The sequence below is a fragment of the Diadema antillarum genome, unplaced genomic scaffold (assembly GCF_040938485.1).
Source record: "Diadema antillarum isolate AM-2024a unplaced genomic scaffold, OU_Dant_1.0 scf00000107, whole genome shotgun sequence".
Taxonomy (NCBI): domain Eukaryota; kingdom Metazoa; phylum Echinodermata; class Echinoidea; order Diadematoida; family Diadematidae; genus Diadema; species Diadema antillarum.
This window is the reverse complement of record NW_027270996.1, coordinates 2,711,966-2,736,434: the sequence shown is the minus strand read 5'-3', so window position 1 is coordinate 2,736,434 and position 24,469 is coordinate 2,711,966. Positions and strand designations below refer to the sequence as shown.

Here is a 24,469-nt window from a genome sequence, read left to right as displayed (position 1 = left end):
GATTAAAATACAGTAACCAAAAACAAAATGCACACAAATACAAAAAATACCAAAAATTGTCAAACGTTTACCCTCTCCCATCCCCCCGTCCATTCATAACATAATACTGAAAACGAAGCTGTTAACACTCAAACACAAATCCCAAACAAAAAAAAGAAGAAGAAAAACAATACACACAAAAAAAGACCAGACGAAATAACAAAATATTAAATGATATATGTTGACCATCTACTCAAAGCATCATGATTGGGCTACTCGTACATTGGAATTGTTTTGGTTATTTTCGTCTTTATTCTTATCTGTATTTCAATGTTTAACCATTATTCTGGGCGCAATTTCACCACATGTTCAAGTTGATTTTAAGTTCTGAGTTAATTATACAGAGTGGTAACAGTTTCGTCAATATCGGGCTAAGGAAGATAGTTATGGAAATTCAAGGTTTATCCCTGGCATTTGTGGAAGACACACACAGGCAAATGTGGTGAAGTGATGACGTCATCGGGTCATAAGTCTCCCATTGACCTGCACACAGGTCATCTCTTATTATTTTCTTTTTCTCAGCATAAAGTCTCATATTATGAACAGTTTGTTTCCTTCACAATTAAAAACCCTTTCTTATATGATTCAATAACTTGTCATGACTTTGAGGGAAAAGATTATTAGTTGCTGAAGATAGACCCCAAATCATTATTTAAGTGAGATCGCCCTCTCAATCAATGATACAGTAGAAAGATGACAAAGTTCTCCATATAACTCCAGTTATCTTCAAATGGAGAATCTTCCACACACCCCTCTCCAAAAGTGTATTTGACCTTAGGAGCTGTCCATTTTGCGCAAGGAAATTATAAAACAAATAAGCACCAAAAAAACGTCCCCTTCATTTTATTTAATTTTTCATTTCTCTTTGTTTTGGCCACCCCTTTATAACGTTGACACGTTCTTAAAAGAGGAGGTTTCTTTTTTTTTCTTTTCTTTTTTTTTGGAGGAATAGGGTAAAACGAAACAATCTGGAAGGGGGATACAGCCAAAGATTTGCGTCGGCCAAACTAACCGTGGTGGCAAGAGGTTTCCATGGCTTGTACCCGAGGAGGTTCCTGGGCAGAATTCTGCCGCGCTCTCTGTTTATTTCACAGGGATTTGGGAGGGATCTGAAAACCACGAGAAATGATCGGATCGTTTGTCTAGCTCAAAAGTGCATCGCCTCCGTCCTCACAAGAGTTCATTTGCCGCTGTAGGTAAACGCGTTCATGTTTCAAATAATTATTTTGTTCCATCTATAGTGACTTTTCCCCCCTTCTCCTTGTATAGGCTTTGACATAGTTATATTGTCATGTTGTTTGTTTACTGTTCATTGATCCTCCCTACCTTATTGAGCCCCCTCCCAATTAGCAAAGTTCTCTACAAAGTCTTTCTTTGACATTCTTATGTAATAGTTAGAAAAAGAAACTGACATGTTGTATTCCGAGATCATGAGATTTTATTCTCAAAATGACGCCATGCTTCTCGACGCCAGCAAAAACGACAACATCAAATAAAAAAAGCTATCATATTGCAGAAAGAATTTAAAGAATACCGTTTGTGTTCTTGTTAACAGCATCGAGTTCGTTGTTGCCTTGAGAGTTGCCCAATTGCCCCGGTCGAGGTGATGGACGAATCCACATCGCTCTCACTTTCATTTGTCTTTCACTAATTAGTATTATCCAATATGATGTGCCGGAGTTAACGCTTCCAGAGCAAAAGCCAACGTGCCATCGCCTCTGCAGGTGTGACGAAGTTCACATCTGGTATTGATTCGCAAAAAAAAAAAAAAAATGGTTTCAGTTTATTTTTCTCCCCTGAAAGGGAGTGACATAAAAAGATAGATAGAGCGAGAGAGAAGGGGGAGCGGAGAGACACGGAGAGGGAGAGCGAATAAAAAGTAACCATATGTTTGACTACTACAGCACGCAGCTGTGGAATACAATCATAATGGAAATTGGTAATTCCTCCTTTAAGGGCAACCACTGAGTGGTGCAAATGTTAGAAAAGGCTTGCGGATGTTGACGATACATCATAAAAGCATGGATTTGCGACCGCGGTTGCTCCAAGTTGAGTATCATTATGGTGCCGACCAATGTCGACTGAGGACAGTCATGATTATTATAGTGCAGCTATTAACGCAAAGAAAGGAAAGTTCAAAATGATAATGCTGGTGATATTTCATTTCATTTTATTTCAGTCTTTATTGTCCATATCATGGATATTTGTTTTGTTCACATGCTTTTTACAAAACAAAAAATATACAATACACAATTACACGAACAGCATTCAAATGACATATAAAACATAAGACAGGCATCTTTTTGCCAACATCATAAAACAGAAAAAAACATCATATAACATGTCTTGTATCAACACCAATTTACAAACATTCAACCTATTGATATATCTTTATATATAAGATATCTTTATATCTTCCCTACCAGGTGAATAGTTGTATCCAAGGATAACTATGCATGGACAACCCCCTGCTGAAATGAATGTTCAGTTTACTGTTTGATTCGTTAACAAAACTATGCCTAAGGCGTACATTACAAAGAGGGAAAACTGCAAATTGAATAGGAGATAGGTACTACACAGGCACACTCTACAAGGGTTATTCATTTTTTTTTTCAGCTGCAGTTAGATTATTGATTTCTGGTTTTGAAAGAGACTTCCATTTCGTCAACTTCTGCCTGGATGCATTCGTTATTTTTTCATGATATTACAAAAAGGTGCATTTTTCACCAGCAAATTAAGTATTCAAGTCTTTGGCTTCAATCAGCTATTACTAGTGACGGGCTGTTCATACTTATAGACAATGACAAATTGAAGCAGTGGGTTGGAATGGGTTAATGGTCTGCTTATAGCTTAAGAGGTTCAACATATCCGTTAAGCATTTTTAAGAGGTTCAACAGTCTCATGTCTTTTTATCAAACACGTAAGGATTCACGAAGAGTGACGTGGTGTCGCCGATGACAGTGGATATGATATAAACAAAACAAACGTCCTCCTAACTACAAACTGGTATTTTTACTATATACCTCCAAACGTTTTCTGAAAGCGACTCAGACATGAGATGTTGCACCGAGAGCGTCGCTAGTTCACACGTTTTCGCAAGGCATTGGCAGCTGTGACTGTTTTACATTGATTGTTACGTCATTCGAGGCGATATGATCATTTTTCGATATCATCCATCGCTGTCAAACACCGTAAGTCTTCAGTGCGGGTTTCTTCAGCTCATATTTGTGATTGCGCAGTGTATCAAAAAGTGTATTCCGCTTTTTTTCCACGAATCAAATTGGTGACGAATGTGTTGCAAATTCGTTTGTACACCTACAAACGTGGATACAGCCGGGAATGGCTATGTAATCTGAAAGAATGACAAAAAAACAAAAACACAGTAAGTAGGTCCCTCGCTAGAGGTCTGTGTCAGGCATGAGACAGACGCCCTGTAGCCGGCGGATTCCCACGAATCCGCGATATTCCTTCGCGGAACTCGGCGGCGGAGAGTGTCGTCTGAAGCGCCCGCTGCACGTGTCCAAATATCCGCAGGTACGGCCGTGTCCCACACACGTACGCCCGGCGCGGGCGGGAAGGTTACGGTTCGCCCATCGGTGGCCCGAATCAATTACATGGGGCCCCAGCACAAATACATGCCGAATCCCTCACTGCACCACTAAATACTGGGTTAAAGCAAAAGAAGAAGAAGAAAAAAAAATCCATCTATAATTCGCACGATTAACACTATCTCCATTGTGTCATTGTATAGTTGAAAGAAGGGAGGCAGAGAGAGAGAGAGGGAGAGAGAAAAATGCCATAAGTATGTGTGCCATTTTTATTGATTCCAAACTCGTAGCCCCATGGAAACGGAAGGTTGACTGGGATCAAGTTGGATACACTCCAGCGCAAATTTGCATTTTGATTGGCACATGGAATTGTGTCGACTATCCCGTCCGCGTACTTGAGCCACGATTACTCGTCAATCTTAATAGGTGTATAAGATGTATGCGAGTGTGTGTGTGTGTGTGTGTGCGTCCGTATTTTGTGTGTCTGCTATCGATGCAAGTTTGTCAGTCAGAAAAGAAAGACGACACCTACAAAGAAATAATGCATTTGGCTTTGATAAACTAACACCACAGCTATCTCTAGTATTCGACTTAGTCTCTTCTCGAGCCTCTTGAATCATTTAAATAAGATATACCGCAAATAATTTGGCGTCTCGAAGTTACGAACCCCTCCACCAAAACCCCGACGTACCGGTGATTCATAAAAAAACCAGGATGATTGACATCTACATAGTTTATCGCAGTTGATTTTATTGTATCGTTTACTGGAATCCGTAGTGTTTATTGGTACTGATTAAGATTAAATCACAAAGCAACAGATGAAGATGATTAGACCAAAAACAGATGAGATGTTCCTTATTTCACTGGAATATGATTGTATGCCTAACCTCCATCTTCTCTTTTTAAATTTATGTAAGCATCGTTTTTCGAACGGAGTTATTGGAAGCCGTAAAAGAAATAACTATAGCGCATAAACATGATAGAAAGACGAGTAAGATATAGATGAAGATACACAAGCAACACACACATCCCACACACATAATGCATACACACACAGAAATGCACAAACACACAGACATGCAAACAACGCGAGACACAGTGCGACTCCAGGCGACAGTGCTGCAGAGGGATTCTTAAGGCGGAGTTAGACAGCACGAACCTGCCTCCTGCGCCCGTTCGCCCTCCCACGAGCGCCCGCTGCACGAGCATGTTAACCGGGACAAACGCTCTTGAATAAATGCATGAGTGTCTGCGCGGTTTGCCACCGAGCCGCTGGAGTGGCCGAATGAGTGGCTCACGCGCGCCGTTCTTTCCGCGACTGGCGCGGGGCATTTGGGCTTTACCAGCGCCCCGAAGAGTCCTCGTGCGTTTCTGACTCACGTAGCCCCGAGTATATGGAAGTACAGCGAGTCTCTGGTAGACAACACTCGAGATGTCCTAATCGTTCTTCACTTGTAATGAGCCAGAGAACTCAAACCAAGCACGCTGCTATGTCAACATCCCCCACCCGTATTCTACCACCACCCCCACCCACCCTTCCCGGCCCCTCCCCCATCAATGTCCGCTGCATCACTTTCATTCGCACTCCTCTTTTCCCATTCCCAATGCCCCCTCCCTCCCCTTCTCTCTTGGAACAATCCGCTCAGTATTAAAAAAAAATCGATATTGAATTTTGCTAAGTGCACATCATCCAATTCACCCAGGTCGGTTCAACATCACGGCTAACAATTTATTTGTTTCTTGATGAGATGCGACACCGGTTAGATATCAATTGATTTTAATCCTCTTAATCATAACTTATTCATCTTCAGTGTCTCACAGAGTGTCACTGGAGGTTCATTGCACTTCTAATCTGACCTTATGTTATAATCATTTCTATTTTTGTTTTTATTGATGCGATGCAATGCCATATCATTTCATATCATAACAATTTCAATTCAGGAAAGCAACTTGATTGTACGGGGGGAAAAAGGTGCTTGTGAAAACTACTCGTGTAAGTGAGAAGTTCCGTCAGGTCCAACAGTTTGTATACAACCTGATGCTTCTTTCACACAAAAATCCCTGTTGGTAAACAACATCATCTGCAGTGCGAATATTTTAGTGTAGATATGAAAGACATTGCTCAGCAGTATCTCCGGTTGTACAGAAACTCGCTAAGCTGCATGGTTCTGTGATATGATGCGAGCGTGTCTGATATTATGGAATACGAAGCCATGTTACTCCTTCTAAATATGATTGTTGAATTGAGTGAGAAGTTCACAGTGATGGTAAAGATCGAGTTCTCTAAACACAGCCAATTGTTGCATTCACCTGTGACAGTTTCGACGACGGGCTGTCATCTTTCTCAAACGATGGCTAATCGGCGACTGACATGTCACAGGTAAATACAACAATTGGATGTGTTTAGAGAACGCAGTATTTATGATTTTGAATGTTCCAAAAGTGTGAGATCTTTTGATTGACAGATTGAGCCGTACTCAATTTGCCCATACAAAGTAAACCTTAAAAGGAACGGTTTGATACCATGATGACATTTGTAATTAGATGATTTAATACCGACGACAAAGTATATTTTCATGATTACGTATACTTGAGTGTTTTGCTTTAATCCCTTCGTCGAACGTCATATTTTGTATACAAAATTCATTCAAGTGGTTTTTATTTCATTAAACACCCAGCAATTTTTAAACGATGTCTCTGAACCACAATCACTCTCCCGTTGACGTGTATTTCATCTAAATTTCGCACAACATTATATTTTTCTCTTTTGTCTGATGACCCTTTCAGTTTTCGCCATCACGTTTTGAAATATAAACGGATTTAACTGCGACGCCTGATGAACAAAAAACTATTCTATCCCCCCGAAATAATAATATCGCGAAGAGGTACACTTCTCTCACAATGATCAACGTAAAATTCTCGTTATGCGGAGAAAGGAAACGTGGATATTCCACACATCATATCGCTGAGAAAGATGATTATGGTAACGTATTCTGTGAAAACATGCCCGTTACATGGAGCATCTCTCCAAGAACGAAGTGACCCAGATATAGACAACTTAAAACCTTGTTGAGAAGAAAAAGAAGAAGAGAGGAGAGATATATCATCGCGTTCGTTCGAATGTATCATAAATTTGTAGCTATCTTCTCGCTTACCCCCCACTTATATGATATGAATAATACAGGAGCAACACGAACAAGATAGGTCCACGATGGGAAACTTAACGCCGGCGAAAATCCTTTCCGTTGCAAAACGCTCGACAGACCCCTTCAGCCGCACGGAAATTCATTAGCAGGGTTTATGCTGTATAAAGATATGGATTTCTTGGCAAGATACATTGCTACTCCCCTTCGCTTTCCTGCCGTCAGAGGGAAAACAGTGGCGCAGAATTTCCCGCCGATACTTCACGCGGGACAGAGTTCAATATTCCGAGAGCCGTCGCAGGTAGTGTTTCATCTTCACCAAGTCATTTCTCCTTCTCCATCCCCTCCCTCCCTCCTCTCTGTCTTTCTCTAGTTTCCTGTTTTTTTATATATATATATCTATGTCTATCAATATCTATCTCTTACTATTTCGTCTCTTTGAAAGTATCTATCTATCTCTCTCTCTAACTCTTTCTATATTTCTCTCTCCCTGTCACCCGCTCTCTGTTTGTCATAAATATAATATTTATCTATACTCATATTTATTTGTTTATTCATCTATTTATATACCTATTCACTCCTTTATCTGTTTATCTATATCTATCAATCTATCTACCTATCTATCGATCTATCTATCTATCTATCTATCTATCTATCTATCTATCTACTATCTATCTATCTATCTATCTATCTATCTATCTATTTATCTATCTATCTATCTATATCTATCTATCTATCTATCTATCTATCTATCTATCTATCTATCTATCTATCTATCTATCTAATACTGTCAGTCTGGTTCCAATATCTACCTACCTAAATACCGTTTTAACTATCATCCTCTATTTCTGTATATCATTCTCTCTTTCATTCTGTCACTCATCCACTTATTCTCTGTCTATCTATCTATATATCCATCTCTGCGGGTTTTTTCTCTTTCTCTTACACTCTGGAGCTCTTCAGCCCCATTTCTTACTTTTTAATTCTGTTTCGCGGTGAGGAAACGTCTCGTCACAGGCCGGTGACAGAGATACTGTTTCAAGTCAAAACGCGCGCCGCGATGACGATAAGTGGGATTATAAATTCAGCACACTCTTTCTAACTACTTTCCTTCTTTTTCCTGATATGCAATATCGCATTTTCTCCCCAGTGAGACCCCTCATACATCCCTACCCCCCCCCCCCCCCCCCCCCCCCCCCCCACCCGCCGGCCTGACCATTCCACGCCGAATTCGCCACAGACCGTTCAAATGGTTAGCTATGGGGTTTATCTAAAACATTGTTCAGAAAACGTCATCCTCATGACATAATAATGCAACACACCGCACCAGTAAATATTCGTGATGCATTTATGTGGAGACAGGTCGACCGAGTGCATATTTCTTAGCCTGAATTCCCGGAATATGAAAGCACGTGAAACAGTCATCATTGACAATTTCACATCATTCTCCACGTGCAGTTATCAATGAATCATTTACACTCTCAATGATATTTTGTTAGTCTATTAGTGATATAGCTGATTAGGCAACATGGCTGAGACAGATTAAAAGCTTAAAGGACAAGTTCACCTTCGTAGACATGTGGATTGAGTGAATGCAGCAATATTAGTAGAACACATCAGTGAGAGTTTGAGGAAAATCGGACAATCCTTTAAAAAGTTATGAATTTTTGAAGTGTCTGCTCAGTCACTGCTGGATGAGAACACTACTACAGCTGATAATGTCACATGCGTACACAGTATAAGGAAAATATAAAGAGAATTTCACAAAATGTTACTTTTTTTAAAAAGTGCACATTTTCTTGACTTGTCACTGACGTATGTTAAGGGTAATATTTCATTTTTTCATTTCATTTTTATTTCATTTCCGGCCAAAACATATAATATGACAATTTCATATAAACAAATTAAGTACAATGTAACTATTACATTTCCAAATGAAATTTAGATGCACGTCATTTGTTTACATGACTCCATAAACATACTAGCTGAAAAAATACATGGGCAAAATGTGACTGAATCATAAGAAAGAAAAGGTCGGAAATGGAGGGGACTGCTAAAAAGCCAAGCTTGTAGAATGCAGTCCCCTCGTGAGTCGTGAATATTATTCCCTCTGCCTTCTGAAAGAGGGAAGTCAAGCATTCTCTTATTATGCGATAAAAGTGAAAATATGTTGAATTTTCTTTATATTTTTTTATATCGTTGTACTCATGTGACATCGTCAGCTGTAATAGTCTTCTCATCCAGCCGTGACTGAGCAGAAACTTCAAAAATTCATAACTTTTCAACGGATTGTCCGATTTTCCTCAAACTCTCACTGATGTGTTCTACTAATATTGCTGCATTCATTCAATCCATATGTCTATGAAGGTGAACTTGTCCTTTAAAAAGTCAATGCGATCCCTGCATTAACACGAAGTCCACAAATCTACGTTAGCTAAGGCCCTTTCATTTTTCCCCAGATCTGTCATTCAATGCTGGACACTGTGTCTTTTTGGCTCCCGCTGCCAACATGTTTCTGGTAGCGTCTCGCTTCAATGCTCTTTCCGATGGAGATGCTGTGGTACGGTGCGCTTCCGACGAGTGGGCTTAGGGTTCAAGTCCTAACATTTGCAATCATGATTAAGCTACACTTAAGGCTTACCACGGCCCTCTTTAACAAGGTGTAATGTTAAATAACAAATACGAACACATACCCATTAGAAATTTGACCGATATTACGGGCATTTCAGGACATGTGATAAAAAACGGTATGAGTCTTCCACAGGAAGCAATGTTTGTTTTGTTTTGTTTTGTTTTTGTTTTGTTTTATTTTTTCATCTGAGAAGATGGCTGGATAGTCATATTCAGCTAAACTAGTTGGTCTTCCGTGGGTATACAGTTGGATGTAAGGCGGGACCACTTCATCTGGTTATGCACCCTGCTCTTTGCGATGAATGAATGAAGCAGGATCATTTACGTGCACGAGTTGTGATTTTCTCACACACGGGACCTCGATTTTATGTCCTATCCGAGGGATAGAGTGTTATGCATCTTACTAGAGGGGATGGTATGATTACGCACAGCACCGCTCGGTTAGACCAGGGAGGTGGACGAAAAGGAGAGAATGCTGGACTTGTGTCCTTTGAACCTTCGTCGGTGCCGCACTCACCTCATCTTACCTCCCTGGTTAGACTTGGGAATCGAACCCAGGTCCTTTGGGTCTGGAGGCAGATGTGCTACACCGACTGAGCTAAATCACACTACCAGTGTGCATTTGATTTCAGTGACTGGGGGGGGGGGGGGTAGTGATATGTTATGGTAAGGAACTTTGTGCACGGAAGTGCGCAACATCACAACAATTACAATTATCGCCATTCTTTATAAATACTCTTTTCATTCTCGCTCTTACTATCATGATTTTCACTACATGCACGGTGGCATGGTGGCCCGGGGCAACTGAAGATTGTTGTCAGGCCACCAAATTTCCAAAAGGCTGTCTTTAGGTGGCCCGATGAAATGGATTGTTACGTTTCCGTTTATGTTGGGCCACTATATATCTTTTTCGGGCCACCAACATTTCAGATTTAAAAATTTTAGAAGAATTTTAGAAGATTTTAGAGAAAAATGTTGGTTTTGAGCCCTGCAATATATGATTATGCAAATCGATTATCATACTACTATACTAACGTCGAACTCGTGGGCTGTTTTCACCTAGTGTCGAACTCATCGGCCTTATTTGCCTAGTCAGCTGCTAGTGTCGAACTCATAGGCTGTATGACTCGTGGACTGCATTACTCATGGACCTTTTTTTCAATGTCAAACTCGTGGGCTGTGTGACTCGTGGGTGTCGGTCTCGTGGGATATGACCCCTTGTTGTGCTACGTAAATCATCACACTCCCACCTAACCGCATCAGTGATGGTATCATTTCAGTGAAGGTATTATTTAAGCACACAATGCCTTTCTTTAAATATTTTTAATCGTATGGTTCCATATGTTATAATATTTTGGAATCCTCTTAATCTTTAACTTAGAAAAAAGAATCTATCGCTTCTTATCACCGAAGATGTTTCTCCACCAATGCTCCAATGATGACTTGCTACATAGTAGAGGATTCTACCATGTCTACAGTAGATCTTCCCGCGCAACTTTTCCTCGGCTCCTTTCAGCAGACGGCATGTCATGTCCATACCGAGTCAATCAACGGGGTAACATTCTCGCCACACCAAGCAGCAATGCGGAGCATCCAAGCCGTATTGATCTGCTAAATCGGGGCAAATTGCGGCTGGGTATGGGCTAGACAGACGAGTTAGACGTGTTTATAATGACTCAGAGCAGAGAGGCATCATAGCTTGATCTGCACGTCCATATACGACGACTCAGGCTCGTTAACAAAGGAACGGATGCAAGAAATCATGAGAAATGAATGTAACTCTCTTTCATTTGCATGTTGGCACTATTCACTAAACCGCTCGTAACTTCTGTATCTATTATGTTATTACACTATATTGTCGCCTTGTGTCGATCGGTTAAATCTCATCTCTTCCGAAGTAAAATATTATTTAAGCTTTATACAGTGACCGTAATGTTGCCACAATCCCAGTGATATGTCGTACATTTCATAATGAGACAGATGAATTCGGGGTGCAAGCGTGATTGTAATGTCGGGCAAAGAAGAAGAAGAAGAAGAAGAAGAAGAGGAAGAAGAAGAAGAAGAAAAAGAAGTGTAAAGTAGTAAGGGCAGTGACGGACGGATTCTCTATGGCCCCAGGCTTTAGTGTTGCACTTGCACGTTGTCAGAAGAGTAAAAAAATCCTAGTCCCATTTAAACCATTTGGTGTAGGCATCGTTTTGGCGTTCGATGTTTTTACAAACTGAGGTTTACTGCATCCAAAGAAGTAGATATTGTTTATGAAAATAAAAAAGCATAAAATCCTTTAATACTTCACTTAAAAATCTCAGTGTATGATGCATTCCCGTGATGTGTGCTGCGGTGGGCAATTGATGTCAGTTTCTCGATGAAATCTCGATGTTTCAAGTTAAGGAAGGTATACAACGTCATTTCTGGCTGTATTATGATAGTGACAAGAAGACAAGTAATTCATCACACTCCTGAACCGGTTTCTCCCCTCCATGTCCCATGCCATCCCCTCTCTTTCCCCCTCTCTCCATCTCTCACTCTCTTTCTCTTTTCCTTTCCCCTCAAATACACCTCTTCTTCTCCCCTGCTGAATGCTAAACGATCTTGACTAATTGAGTATTCGTCACTTATCCAGTCATTTTCAAGTAGCGATCTAAGAGGACAATATTATACAATGCACCCGAAGTGCGAGGGGAAAATGATAGCCTCCAGCTCCGATACAAGCCAACGGGGTAAAAGTGGACTAAACATGAATTATTGGATCGGAACGTTCCGCTGCCTTGAGAACAGAAGAAAAAAAAAATCGGCCGATAGTGTAACACTACGCCCCAAACGGGGAGGTGTCCATATTTCGCGCACTATGATTACAGCACTTAGCGACACATTATGTAGATAATGTGCGTACGTTTAAAGGGCCAGCTACCTCTTGAAGAAGTGTATTTCGAGAGAAATCTATTTTGTTGTGAAGTTTGGTGTAGGGCTAAAAAATTCCTCTGTTTTATTGACTAAAGTGGGCACGACATTATCACCTCCCTCATCCACTCCCTTTCCAGAAATAAGACAAACGCATTATTCAAGACAAAGGCACAGGCACAACTTAGAAGAACAGAGCTGGAAGCTGAAAATAAGTAACGAACAAAGAAGAACATGAAATCAAAAAATCCTACTCCTAAATGACAAAGGAAAAAAATACTTCTAATTGCCCTTCAAGAAATACATTCCCTCATTTACCTCTTCTGTGATTTTTAGTCTATAGAACAATTCAATTAGTGTCCAACCCTTGTCTCAAATGATTCGTGACCGTGGCACCCTTTTTATTCCTTGCATGAGGTCAGCAAAACTTTGTTACTTTACCAAACGATGCGATTTGCAGTACAATGCTAGAGCAATAGGAGGGTGAGTTTGACGTGTCTTTCTATTTTATTGACTTGTGGTCATGGAAAATTTCTTTGCCGCTACTCTTTAATTTGAACGAGGTCTTCGACCGCAACGACAGAGTCTTTTATGCTCTTGTTGTTGTTGTGGTGTGTATTTTTTTTTAAATGGCGGTAATGCTGCAACATTTTTTTAGTCTTGAATTCAAATATATGTGACGTCATTTTTTCAAGTCACCTGCTCTCCTATATGATTGACAAGTGAGACAGAAATGACTCAGAGTCCTCAATCATCTGGACAAATCAGCTTGTTCGTTCCCCCTCCCCTTCCCCCCTCATCGAACGGCAATGCGAATTCTAGAACTTAAATACCCGTATTACAAACTATAATCATTACCTACTGCGCACGCTAAACTATCTACATGAATCGGCCACAGAAATACGGCTGCAGTTTAAAAAAAACACAACGAACAAATGAATTGATAGCAGTTTCATCGATGTAAAGTCGACAACAAAGTATATATCTTTTCGTGTCGTATTCCTTATCCTTGCAGAGCAACTCAATGATACTGTCACAAGCACATCTAACAATAGAAGCAGAGAGCGACTTTCCCTACCGTCGAAATATCAAATAAAATGTCATCATTTCTTCCCCTTTGTGGCAAAGATTTCACTGCTCTTACGGAATCTTTCAAAGCGTGAATTTTGCTCCACAACGAGATATGGATAGCGTCACAATAGTGATGATGGTAGAGCAGCGGAGGAGACCAGAGCAGCGCGATTTCACGCCCCGAGTACCAATATCATTCTCGCCAAAGTATCGCATGAACATAATGTTGCTCGAGGAGAGCTCCTTGTAATATCATGATGCCAATAAAGCGGAATAAGAAAAAAAAAATAAGAGAGAAAGAGAGGGGAGATGTAGAGAGGAGAAGTCCTAACAATTTTCTGACTGTTTCTTATTTTCTTCTTTCCTTGTCCGATTCCTTTTCCCCTGAATGTGTGTTGTCGAGTGGTTGTATGGAACAAGATTGACGGTGCGGTGGGATGAAAGAGGCGCTATGCGAGAGTGTCAATATGATACTCCGCCAAGATGCTACCCACAGCAGAGCTACCGGTAAAACGTTACGATCCAACGGGCAACCCGATATTTCGAAACCCGTGCGATATCCGAGCAATGAAATTGTGTCTAAAGTGTGCAGCATGTACCCCCAAAATAAGAGGGAGTATTTTGAGGAATAAAAAGGGAGAGAGAGAGAGAGGGGGGGGGATCGGAAAAAGAGGTATTATGAGCTATCCAATCATAGAATGAGATGTCTTTTAGCGAATGAAACGAAGAAAACAGAATCTATTTCCAGGCTCTCACAAAGGCGTTTTCGTGCCATCTCAATGTTGTCTCTGTTCCTACTGTTGTCATCGTTGATCGGGGTGCCGAAAGCTGTAATCGATGACAGTCGCCCGATGTCGTGGTCGTGTCGTTTTGCCGGAAGTCGATTCGAAAAGTGGCGTTTTCGTTTCCACCCGATTGGCCAATATCTTTGTCTGAGGAGACAATCTCCGCTCACCTTGTGCGGGCCTTGATGTGCGCAGGAAAAATGTTTTCCCCATGAATGCAAAGGACATATAATCATGGTTTGGGTGTTAGTTTTGAGATACTTCTCACCCACTCTGACTGACATAGATATGCGACGGTATGCCATTACATTGAACGCTACACACACGTACACACACTCAAGGACATCGCCTGTGCGTCTTCAGAGCGCTAAGAAAAGAATGGAGAAACATAACTAAAACCATATACCTTATTTTGCTACGGTTATAATTATGTTCCCGTAGAAATCAGATAAAAAAGCTTTCTTTTATCACTATGCATTTCTGTCACTCACTCTCTTATGAATACACACAAACACACACACACATACACACAATACTTTATGATTTATTAATATTAAAGATACATGTTATATAATAATACATAATCATACATAATTTATATATGTATGCTCTTGAACCCTGTCCAATTTTCTATTATTTAAAGTGTTCTATCACAGATTGCACTATGTTCATTAAAGACACTATAAATGCAGCTGCAGTCATTTTTTTTCAGAGATGCCAAAGAGAAGGTAAACTAGAATAATCTTTGGTTGGTGCATGGTAGATTACGCATCATTTATTATTATAAAGTGTTTCTCTATGATCGATTCCCACTGCTGAATTCAAATATTGCACGACTGTGCACTATGACGAATTCAATGAATGTCACGTGATGCCAATTCAACCAATCACATTATCATTTCTGACTTTCTTTCCTTCTTCTCGCTTCGTTTTTACACAATACACACGCACACACACACATACACACACATACAAAATGTCTATCTTGCCGCTGTCACTTACTGCAGCATAGTAGGACATGCCACGTACGCCGCTATTGTTCGTCTCCCAAACTACGCGATGAATACGAGTGCACACACAACGAAGAACGATATTCTACCCAATTGAAAACTCATTGGCGTTCCAAAGAGATGACATTCTCTATTCTTTTGCATGTTTCTCTTCCCTATTCTCCAATTTGCTTAATCCATTTCAGAAGACATTTTGGTTGGTTAGCTATTTCCCCCTCTTTCTTTCTTTCTTGCTGTCTTTCTCTCTCTAAAAATGCCAATATTAGTTTAGGAGAAGAATAGCGCACAATCGGGGTGTTACCCTGTCCCAGCTATTTACTCAATTTAGTTCTTACAAATCTCCTCGAACGAATCGACAGTGTGTCGAGCATGTGGACACACATCGCCTTCTATAAGATGATAATTGCGGGGAAAAAAGAATGTGTGTGTGTGGGGGGGGGGTGAGGTAAAGAGAAAGGGAGGGAGAGAAGGGGGAGCAAGAGATGGCGAGCAAATCAGACGATGAAGCCTTGTGTGTTTCTTCTTTTCAGGGTGCGCGCCAAAACAAACTGGTGCAGTTTGAAAGGTGTAGCACGGTCGAAAAAAGAGCAGTGGGGAGGCATGTTCGTTTGTGTGTTTTAGACTCGACGTGTTGAAATACTGCGACTAATGTGCCAGTTTAGTGCAGTGATGTGGCAAAAAATTGAGGACTTTAGTTTTTTCTCTCTTTCTCTCTCTCTCTCTCTCTCTGTCTTTCTAGACGTGCAACGCTGTGTCTTTTCACCAATCGCGGTGGGTTTCCTCGAACAATGATCCTCCGTAATTGTTCCTACATCACGGGCGTTAAACGCTCGTGTGCAAACAGTTGATTGCGATCGTATGATCTGGTAGTGACAAACAATTGCGAATCGGAAAAAAAGGGGAAAAAAGAAAGAGAACAAAATTACACTCCTACATGATACGCTCTGAATAGTTGCACAGTGTCAATCCGATCTGAAAGATGATCTGGCGTATGCATATATTTGATATCAAATGTGACAAGACCAAGTGGGTAGCAATATACCCCTGTCTGTCCCGTGTGACGAGATGGGCACGGTGCTGCCAGCTTTTGTTCGGGAAGAACAAATTCTACCAGTGTACACAGCGAGATAAAGAGACGAAGATATTACCCCCTAATACTTGTAATCTGCAAGTTTCCTTATTCTTTCTAAGTCAATAAGCAAACAATTCAATTTCTGTATGTGTGTGTGAGTGTGTGTGTCTGTGTGTGTCTTCCATCGCTACACCGGAAGAGACGAGAACATTGCGAAGAACTTGAACAAAGTGTAGTCAAGCAAAGAAAATACACAGAGTTCATCGGTGACACACGCAGGTTTCTTTTTTTTTACTTGGAGACGCCAGAATACTGACAATTTCTTCTGCAATTAGCCCCGCGGTATTTGATGTCAACGGCTGCACTTTTCTGTAGTGACGCACCACTTTTCCCTTCGCTCTCAGAGGGCTAATTTTCACACATTCTTGAGAGGAGAGTCGTGTACACCAAGTCTATTTTTCTGCTCTCATACACGTGGAAAGTTATTTGTAGCTATAATGTAGGATAGTAAGTGCGAAAGAAAGAAAAAAAGAAAAGAAAGAAACATACAGTGGAAGAGGGAGAAAGGGAGAGACGAATGCCAAGTGGATGCGGTGGAAAAAGAACGTTTCCCCCCTTCCCGATACTTAGTACAACTTTACCCCCTCTATTCTCCTCCAAGTTTACCCCCATTCCCCCCTGGGGAGGAGTCCAAGGGCTTGTAGCATATAATGGGTGGTGGTATCAGACTGCAGCATCGAACGAATCTGACAAAACGTGGGCAAATGTAATTGTCTCAGAGCAAATATCAATTTTGCTCAGCTTTTGTGCCGTCAGGTTTAAACGTGAGTACATTTCTCCTCTCCCTCTTCCCCACCCCCATCTTGTCATCTTTCTTTCTCTCTTTTTTTTTTCAAGAACATGTAAACTTTCTCCAAATTGCACCCCGGATTTGACCTTGGAGAACTCTCTACGTGTCGTTTCTAAACGGGCGCGCGACGCTGTCACTGGCTGTTAGCAAATGGTTAGAAAAAAAAACTTTAAAAAAGCCAAGAGATGGGAAAAAATGAAAACGGTAGAATGCCATGGCCAACTTAAAAGGTGAACTATCTCGGTGGCAATAAACACACACAGGTGACTAGTAAGTTACGCCATCTAAATTCAAAGCTCGAATGTCAGAGTTAACGTACTCCCGATGTACAGTGATCACACAATAACTTCTCATGGTGTGATTCCAGTTATTAGAATCTGCAGTGTAAAAGGCAACAAAAACCGACTACTGGTTTGGTTTATGTTATTTCTGCATTCAAACACTTAATGCAAATTCAAACGCAATTCCATAAATAAAGACAATGACAAATGCAAGGATTACAATTCTAACGACAGTGTTACACAAGTAAAAAAACGTAGGTAATACAGTAGTATACAATAAACATGTACAAAACATACAAATAAGATAGATACTATATGATTACAGTAACTATTTTCAGTAACTGACAGATTATGTGTATGTGTAACAACGTAATTGTTAACATACTTCTTAGGAAAAGAAAATCACGCTTTCAGAGGCAGCATTACAATATATATATATATATATATATAGTGTGTGTGTGTGTGTGTGTGTGTGTCACATGACCTGCTTTGCTTGAAGTAGAAAAAGATGGAGCACAGTGGATGTATATAGAGGTTATTTCTCAAATGATTATTTGTATTCATGAAACTATCAGTCAAAATGAATTGATGAATTCAAATATTATTTGAAACGCCGTGATGGCAGTCGCCTATTAGTTGAGTGCAAGAAACCAAAATTCTAACAACTTCATTGCTTTACCTGCATGTGATACAGTTACGCCAGAAAGATTTGTCAAGATATTAAACATATCGGGGCAGAGGACTGACAGATGAATAATACATCTATGTTTAGAACGTAAGAAAAATGTTCAGACCGAGCAGACCATTCCTTTCGCAATGTCATTGAAGAGGTCATCATTGGGTATGAGGATCTTCACACTATCTTATTATTCTCATCTCTACTGATTATCAGTATCAGTAAAATCATTGTCATCATCATCACTAGTAGCTTATCAGCTTAGGTGTTCATAGTTAAAAGCGAGAGTGGACGCATGAATACGACTATTATACCAAATGACCCCTTTGGCAAGAAACAGTGATAACCACTTATTCTACTGTAGCAACATATCGATTATATTCCTGGAAAGTCCAATAGCAACGTGTGCTTGAAAAGAAGAATAAACAGACCTTTCGATGATGCATTTTGATTATGAAAAACCTTTGGAGAAAAGGCCCGCCCACACACGAATCTCAATCGAAAACTGTGGAAGATATCAACACGAAAAAGGATCGTCATTTCCTGTTACCAGTTACAAGTTTTGAATAATCAGGGAATGATTATTTGAACATGAATCCTCACTACGAATACCTCGAATGAATCAGAAGACGAATGGGAGGATACTGTACTGTGGTGACGTACTGTTCTCATAATGATACCAAACGCTCTTTCCTTTCGGTCCGTTCCCAGAAATCCCGGAAGCTTGTCATAGAGCAAGAATGATGGGACGGTATTGACGTCGTTTAGCGGCTTGTGGTCGCGACTTGACCCCTCGCTGATCGATGTATTATTTACTCTGGCTGGGAAAATAAGCTACAAGCCCCAACTGTAACAGCGCAGCAAATGAGAGAAATATACTCAAAGCCCACGTGTGCGACAAGAAACGACTGCGAAATGATTCTGCTAATAATCTATCCAAAAATACTCTTTTTTTTTTTTGCTCCTGCCACATCACTTTAATAAACAAAAACCTGTCCAAATTTGTCGAGATACACGGCAGATTTGTCTCTCCCAACCCCTTAGTCTTGTCGCATGCCGTTAAGTTTGATTTTTACGAGTAATCGAAGATGTAAATAGTCGAGATGCAACATGTGTTGGTAAAGTGTAACGATGAGTAAATATATGACACTCTGTGGCGACGTATTGATCATGTGTCGAACTGATCCTAATGTACTGTTGCTTGCAGTCTGTTAAACTGTGACTTTCGATATTGATTGATAATACCGCGCAGCTAGTCACACAACTCTGCTTTCCCACAAAATTAGATAAAGGAATCGATATCAAATGAGTCGAAATTAGTGCTACTTGCCTCCTGTTTAAGCAGTAATTATCTCCGAATCCCAATTTTGCAAGTGGTATCTGTATAATCTAATTACAATGAAGAGATGTTATTAACCTTCTGACTTTCTAATTAAGTAGGCCTATACTGTCCAGGCTTGTTAAAAGTGTTTCGGTAATCAATGTGTGATGTAAAAGGAAAATCAGTGCGCGCTTCTGATATCTATTTGTGATGGAACTCCCTCACACATAATGGCTGCTGTTTTTGTGTTACAAATCATATCTTAACTGCCAGCATCACCATGTGAAGCGTTTCTCTTGCATTTTTGTTTATGCATGATGGGGAACACAGCTGTACTTGACATTTATATCACATCGCAAATCATGGTCATGCTATAATGTTGGTAAGACTTGCCCTGAAAAAAATCCTAAAATTCCCTGACACAAACGTACAGAATGATAAAAACAAGATCACCACGCAATAAATTATTTTCATAGTTCGGTACCACAACTTCCACAAGGTCGAAATGGTACAAGATCACGAACATGACGGCTACAGCAATATTTCATCTTGTCATAGTTTCAGGATCGTTACCTCAGTTTCTCAGATTTCTATTTCCTTGACGTATAGAAAACAGTCTTATACAATCTCTTAATCAGTTATGCTCCATTAATCGTTGCTTTTCTTTTGTAACTTTTGCAGGAAAGGAGAAGAAAGAGGTCCTGAAGGAGACCAAGGAAGAGATAGAGCGAGAATCACCCACCACGAGTGTCCCGGAACCCCCGCACAAGGCAACGGAGCAGGAGCCAGAATCGACGGACAAACCCATCGAAGGTGGTGAGGACACCAAGAAAAAAGGCAAAGCACCTCTGGACATGTTCAACGGTATGGCCAGCAGTTTCGTGTCGCCGTTCCGCCCCGGGCGACTCTCTCCGATCGAGATCCTGATGCGACTCTTCCCGCACCAGCGGAAGGCCGTCCTCGAGTTGGTTTTGCAGGGTTGCAGCGGCGACCTCGTCAAGGCAATCGAACACTTCTTGTCGGCCAACGAGGCCTCGAAGAACGGTGGTAACTCCTCGCGAGCCAGCCACGGTGCCCCAGTGGAGAAGGACGGAGAGCCGTTCCAGCAGACGCAGTCCGTCCTATCGGCAGCCCAAGGATTAGGCTCGCCCATGTTCCGTCCTCCCCTTCACGCGGACAAACTGGGCGTGGGAAGCCTGAAATCGGCGTTTACCCCTCTGCCTCCCGCTAGCTCCGCTCCTCTCCCGCTCCTCTTCCCACATAGACCTCCGAATCCTTTCCAAGCAGACGCCCTCCTTGGAAGAACCCCGATCTTCGCGCCATCTGGTCTGGCGGACCTTCACGCCAGCGCGGCGGCAGCTGCACCTGGTCGGTTCCTCTTCCCCGCAATGCACCCGCTAAACTTGTCCGGCAAAATCCCCACTGCCAGCGAAGGCTACCCTCGGTACGTCTTCGCGCCCTACGCCACGTGTCCTCCAGACTGTACCCAGTACCCTGGGCTCCATAGTACCCGGGCTCCTGCGGGAAGCACAGGGAGCGACTCGGACAAGAGCCCTGGAGCCATTGCAGACGTCTCGATCACGAGTAATGTGGACTCTGATTAAACGGACTGCTGAGGGAGCGTGATCCCGTGCGAAGCTACATTCCGCTGATACTGACAATGACTCTAAACGCAACTGAAGTCTATTGTGACACGTGCCAAATATTTCTTTGTTGCTGTTATTATTGTTGTTGTTTTAATGGTTGCTCAAAAAACAGATGAGACAGACCGAAGAACTGATACATTGAACTTTGCTTGCGTTCTTATTTCCCGCGCGCAGATTTTAGCGCGAACTCTATGTCCAAAAGAGTTTGTGAACATATCAGTCTCGTTGATGTGCGAAGTTTTTGTTGCCCACACGTGTAAATAATCTATTCCAGTGTCTTACGGACTTAAAAGAAACAAGTAAGAGAAAGAATTGCAACCAGGGACGAGTTGTGAGCCTCAACGAGCTAAGTAAATTCCTACTCACACACAGTGCAAATACTATCGTCTATTTCTGCTTGTGTCACAACGGAAAGCAGAATTGTTAAGTCAAACAATCCAGATAAATGGATAAAATGTTACTTACAAATGCAATCATGAACAGTAGTGAATGGTTATCCGTCCTTGCCGTGTCGGATCGGTTCTTATTTGCAATGACTGAACAGATCGTTTCCACGTTTGATAAACGTTACTAATGATTGGAAGATGAAGCAATTCTAATGCAGGCTCAATCTCTTGTCGAGTGATGACTGTCTAATTGTACCACTAGTATCCCTGATGCATCTTGCTTTTCTGTTCCTGTAAAACTTTCAGAAGAAAATTAATTTTTAAAAAATCCATATTTTAAGACAGGAGAAAGATTCGTGCATGACGTTCAAACCGAGAGCAACTGAAATAGTTTCCTCGTCTGCACTGTTTGCTGCTACCTTTTACACAATAGCTGGCACTATTCGCACTACATATCTCATTCACCAGCGAAAAGAGAGTCACTCGCTGAACTATTTTGAGTTGGACTCGTAGACTTGCCATTCGGCAGGATTGGAGTACAGGTTTTCTATGTAAGCAGTGCATGTTGAATGTAGACGGTATGTGCAACAGATATAATGAGCTCGCCATAATATGCTATGGTTACGACATTGCGTCATACACTGTTTACCTATGATATGGACAGTTAATCGATGTATTTGTGTGAACTCGGTTTCTTTGTCGTTGCCAACAATTTGTGGAACATACCAACAGAGAGATAATTGTACTTGTGTATAGAAGGCACATTCTATGACGCAAAAAGCACGCAACTGACACATACCAAACAAACATAACGGGGGGGGGGGGCATTTCATCAAGCGTTTTGTCAGATTCTTTTTCTGACAAATTTGCTCTCAACCACTCAGATGCAAGAATCAAATTTTATTTTCAGTTGTCAGAAAAAATATCACACAAAACGCTCGATGAAATGCCCTCTTGTCCTTTTTAGATTCCTTTTTCCCTTTTGATAACATACACCTTCCTTACCTCACATACAACATGGGCTGAATTTGCTTATTACGTGGACAGTGTGGAAGGGTGATGTCGTTTTATGTATTTGTTGGAAACACCGTGTACCTCAATACATTCATATTCCTGTACATGCTCAACGTCAGTGATTAATCCTGTCATTAAAAAAATGACGAATTTTCTCTATAAGATGTGGAATTGATTTTTAAAGTAATGGTCCTTGAAAGTAGAACTCTCCAAGCCTGCGACTGAAGTGATGATAAATTTTGGCTGACTTTTGACGGGCTTTGACGTCATTCATGTTGTATTAAATGTCTTGGACTGATGAGGGACTTTTCAAGATATTGTTGCTTAGCAACACTTATGAGGCAACGTAAATTTGTAAACCTTGTTTGTGCTTATCATTGCCATTATTATTCTTTTTTTCGATTCCATCCGAACTCTTTTTGTCTATGAAATCAGAGTATTGACAGCGAGGCTGAAAAAGGAACATTGTGTTAAAGAAAAAGAATACAGGTATTTCATGATGACGATGTGAAACAGATCTCTATAGGTATTTGATGGAGATTACCTTGCATTGCAATTGTTGAAACGCGCCACTCTCGTGCGTGAATACGTCTTTTATTAGAGTAGGTGGTGATTGAATATGGTCTTTATTTGTGGTGAGAGGGGAGGATTAAGTATTACACACTATTGGAAACTGACACATCCGTGACGTCATTCATTGTAAATAAGAAATTTATCGCTTTTTTCTTTCTCTGTCACTTTCTATTCCTCTCACCGTTCTGAAAACCGATATTGATTTTTGATTGATGTCAATTTCAGTTTCCGGTGCAGAAGACTGCGCATTATCACAATCTACGCATCGCAGGTATGTAAATTATTATGTTATTTATGTTGTTAGAAGAAGATTATGAATCGTGCACAGCGTTGAAATTTGGGATTTCATTTGATTGGATTTGTGGAGAAAAAACAAACAAACAAACAAACAAACAAATAAAATGGAAGTGGTAATAACAACTGAAATGTTATCGTGAACAACTTGGATATGAGCAGGATCGAAGTTTGGATGGAATCTATATACCCCAGCCATCGACTGACAGCATTCGGTGGAGTGTGGAGAACATACCGGTGAACACCCTGCGGTAGGTGTGCGCACACTCGATGGTTGCAGAGATAATTGAAAGTGATTTTTAAGAGGGTTGTTCGATGCATTTGCGGTGCGTTTGCCCGAAGGTAGTCTACAAAACTTCCTATTTCACGGTTAATAAAGTCACTTTATCTGACATGATTTTCGTTCCTTTTTTTTCCATATCTCTCTCTCACTCTCAGTCTTTTATCTTTCTCCCCGTTTCTCGTTTGCATGAGTTTGGAAGAGAGTAAAATGTGTCTAAGGGATATTGAAGAATGAGAGAGGGAAAAAAAAAGACGGTTTAGAGTGCTTTTTTCCCCTCTCCTCATCAGCTCCTCCGAGAGAACAGTTTGCGTGCAATACTTTGAAAGCGGGCCAGGACGCAATTGTACCAAACTACACCAGTGTCCTCTTTCGTCGGGTTGGCGGGCAAAATCGGAAGATGATAGAGGCAGGGCGTTTAAGTTTACTGGAGTGAAAACAGCGGATGAAACGGGTGGGTAATTGTTGTGCTCCGGGCCGAATTAATTACCTGACTTCTTCACTTGAAGAGAAGCTCGCGCATCATTCCCTATACAGATGTTGGAGGTGGGTTGATGAGGAGGAGGAGGGGGGGGGGGGGGAGAAAGCACCATGATAAGGATGATAAGTGGCTTGGAAACATGGGCGAAAATGATAGAGACTATCAATACAAAAATATTGAAAGTATGGTGCACGTATCGTCTTACTGGCCAGGAGCTACGGAGATTGACTGAGTATTCACGGGAGAGCAGCGGCGAAGGGCTCGTTGATGTGCCGAACCCTCATCTCCTCGGCTCCAAAGTGTTTTTGTACACCTCGGGAAATTAGGGGGCTAAGAAGAAAGAGAAACAAAACAGAGTGTTCGTCGGTCGTCAAATCTCTTGATTTTGATGGAGCACTTGAGAAAAACAAAGCGAGGGGTTAGGAGCATGACTGCATTGGAAAAAAGGGCGATTATATTCGATAGGA

General features: G+C 41.1%; 1 protein-coding gene across 1 annotated transcript in view; it reads left to right on the top strand.

Annotated features, from left to right (window-relative positions):
* LOC139719247 (doublesex- and mab-3-related transcription factor A2-like) overlaps nucleotides 1-21,863 on the top strand; it is a 32,124-nt gene extending 10,261 nt beyond the window's left edge. Inside the window, exon 2 of the mRNA XM_071630676.1 lies at nucleotides 20,010-21,863. Within this exon, the coding sequence (XP_071486777.1) occupies nucleotides 20,010-20,932 (923 nt within the window). The 3' untranslated portion in view covers nucleotides 20,933-21,863. The remainder of the gene's footprint in view (nucleotides 1-20,009) is intronic.
* Nucleotides 21,864-24,469: the final 2,606 nt, after the last annotated feature.